The 3,314-nt window shown below is 41.5% G+C and overlaps 1 protein-coding gene across 1 annotated transcript; it reads right to left on the reverse strand.

Moving 5' to 3' along the window:
* Positions 1–1,568: 1,568 nt before the first annotated feature.
* Positions 1,569–2,483, reverse strand: LOC142229164 (uncharacterized). Its single transcript, XM_075299704.1, has one exon. The coding sequence runs from the start codon at positions 2,481–2,483 to the stop codon at positions 1,569–1,571; it is 915 nt and encodes a 304-aa protein (XP_075155819.1).
* Between the last annotated feature and the right edge of the window lie 831 nt (positions 2,484–3,314).

Raw genomic sequence — 3,314 nt, forward strand, 5'->3', positions numbered from 1 at the left:
GAAAGCGAACTTGTAAACTCAAGATGAATTGCACGGGTTGCGAAACATATGAAGACGCACACATAACCTTTGGTTATAGTACAAGATCGTGCAGCGTAATTCTTAATCTCGAACGGCCCTGCGAAGTCAAGGCCTGTATGCGTGAACGGCCTGGAAAGTGTTGTTCTCTCTGGAGGAAGAGAACCCATTAGTTGGATTTGTAATTTGTGACTTGAAATGACACATACTCTACAATTGTGGATAGCGGATTTAATCAAGTTTTTGGCCCTCGGAATCCAAAATTGCAACCGTAGCATTCTTAGCATTAAGCTGTTCCCACCATGTAACGTAATGTCATGAATGAATTCTACTAGCAACCTGGAAAGCGTACATTTGTATGGCAATATAAGGGGGAAGCGCTCGTCATACGTTAAATTATTGGAAGTGTCAATACGGCTGTGAATTCTCAGTAATTTATCTTTATCCAAAAAAGGATTTAGATTTGAAAGTTAGCTAGATTTTGGAAGTTCTTTTTTGTTCGATAGCTGCTTGTACTCCAATGGGAAATGTTGTTTCTGGGCAAGTAGTATAAGACGATTCCTCACATTTGAAATTTCGGAGCTTGATATTGTTATGGAATCGAATCGTGTCATCTTTTTACATATGAATGTAAAACGGAATACATAGGACAGAACCCGTAGGGCTCTTCCTAAAGAGGAGAACCTATTCAAAGGGTCTTCAAAATTATGAGAATTTGAGCAATGCACTTGAATTGTTTTAGGCTCAAGGAGGCTTTCATCTACTAAATTGGGATTCGAAAGTGGCCAGAAACTTGGAGCTAATTTTAGCCAAGGTGGACCATACAACCAAAGGTTATTACTGGAAAATTCTTTAGGGTAGGCTCCACGGGAACCAATGTCTGCAGGGTTGTCTTTGGACTCTACATGGTACCAATGCTCTTTACCTACAATCTCGGAAATTTTTGAAACCCGATAAGCCAGCCATCTTACCACTGGAAGACATTTGCCACAAATGTCTTCCAGTGGTAAGATGGCTGGCTTAGCCAAGCTAGCACAATTGTGGAATCGGTCCAACAGTAAATCTCGTAGGACTGAATAGGCAATGCATTCTGTATAGAATCCATGGTTTCGGAAAGAAGCAATGCGCCACATAATTCGAGACGAGGAATTGATATCGTCTTCAATGGAGAAACTTTGGACTTTGCGGTTAGAAGATGAGTGGTAACGGATCCTATTGGTGTCGAAATACGAATATAAATGGCCGCGTCGCAGAATCCATGTAGTTGTACGTCACAACCTGGCGTAAAATTTAACCACCTAGCAATCCTCATTTCTCCGATTTGGGAATAATTTTCTACGAACAGATTCCATGATCTGAGATCTTCAGGACACATCTGTTCGTCCCATCCAATTTTTGACACCCATATATCCCTCATCAGTAGCTTGGCAAGAACAATATATGGACAAAGCCAGCCCGCCGGATCGAAAAGTTTCGAAATTTCGGAGAGAACAGAAAAGTAGAAACAGTCCGAACGGGCGTTCCATCTAACCCCCAATGTGTTTGCCATGCTACTGGCAAAAACATTCTTCATTTAATAAATATTCTTTGGGAATGGATGCAAGAAATTCCTTTGAGTTAGAAGTCCATTTCCGTAGCGAAAATCCAGCGGACTTTAATGCCGAAACTAGTTGGCTCTTCATACGAATGGAAGAATGTACGTCATGGCTACCAGCCAAAACGTCATCCACATACATGCACGACTGTAGAACGTCACTAGCCAATGGATGAGTGTCCATAACGTCCACGGCTAGCTGCTGAATAACCCGCATCGCTAAGTAAGGTGCACAGTTGACACCAAATGTTACGGTCTGTAACTCATATTCCGAAAGTTCCTCAAGCGGAGAATTGCGATAAATAATTCGCTGGAATGGGGTATGCTCGGAATCAACCAGAATTTGGCGGTACATCTTTTCGATGTCGCCATTGAACACAATTTTGTGAAATCGCCAATTGAGGAGCAAATTATTTAAGTCTTTCTGGAGGGATGGACCACAGTGAAGTGTGTCGTTCAAGCTAATTCCATTGGATGTGGACGACGAGGCATTAAACACTACTCGAACCTTAGTAGTGCTACTTTCCGGACGGACAACGGCGTGGTGTGGCATATAATACGAATTTTCGCAGTTAGGATATTGTATGGAAGAGATACCTTTCATATGACCCAGGACAATGTACTCTTTAAGAACCTTGGAGTATTGTTCATTAAGATCGACATTTTTTAAAATGCGGTTCTCATTTCTAAGGAATTGAGCTACTGCAATACCTCTCGATTGGCCCAGTTTTATGGCCTTTCGAAAGTTTTCTTTGAAAGGAAGCGTTACCACGTATCTTCCGAATAAGTCCCGCTTAGTTGTCTTTTGGAAGTTCTCTTCACAAAATTGTTCATCCGGAGATAATTGCTTCTTCCTTGGGAGATCTTCCATCTCCCAAAATTTGGATATCTGTTTGTCTAAAGCAATATCATTGTGAAGGCAAACAGTCGGCCATTCAGTCCGGATATCTCAGTTGTAATAGCATTACTTTCCAATTTTAATAAATTAAAAAAGCTTTGGGAAATGAATGGCGCTTCTGAACCATTATCGAACAGCGCCCTAGCTTTAAATACATCGCCATGGTGAATAACGTCGACAATGGCTGTGCCCAGAAGAACCATTTTAGTGCCTGTAGCAGCACAGGATTGAACTGCATTGGTAGTAGATTCCGTATTACTAAGAGAGTTCCCAGATTCGGGGGCATAATTCGGGTCACCTTCGGATATTTCGGAAACGGTCCTAGAAATGGGTGCGGTCTGCTCATGTGTACTTGAATTATTCCTATGAAGATAGGTATTATGTCTCTGGCCACAATGGGCACAATTGTAAGTGCTCTTGCAGTCTTTAGATATATGGCTCTTTGAAAAACAATTCAGACAAAGTTTGAGCCTTTTAATGCATGAAAGACGGTCATTGTAACTCATGGATACAAACTTTGGGCACAACCGAATAGTGTGTTTTTCTGTCGGACAAAGTTTACAAGAGGGTATTGCCGTGGTATTCTGATATGTATTTACCCTTTTCTGGATGGGCGATTTGGCAGGAACCTTGTTCCCAGTTAAAACTTTGACGGAAGCAGATGCAGTAGAAAGATCGCATACGGTTTCCAGAGTTTGGAATCTTGTGGTGAGAAAACAATCAAGCTCTCCCCATGGTGGACATTAAGTTTTTGATTTAACGGATTGTTCCCATAGAGTAAGCGTAACTTCTGGAAGTTTGGTA

This window comes from Haematobia irritans, chromosome 1, assembly GCF_050003625.1.
Source record: "Haematobia irritans isolate KBUSLIRL chromosome 1, ASM5000362v1, whole genome shotgun sequence".
Lineage (NCBI taxonomy): Eukaryota > Metazoa > Arthropoda > Insecta > Diptera > Muscidae > Haematobia > Haematobia irritans.

Excerpts from the sequence above, each read along its gene's own strand:
- LOC142229164 (XM_075299704.1), bottom strand. The coding sequence starts at position 2,483 with ATGGAAGATCTCCCAAGGAAGAAGCAATTATCTCCGGATGAACAATTT.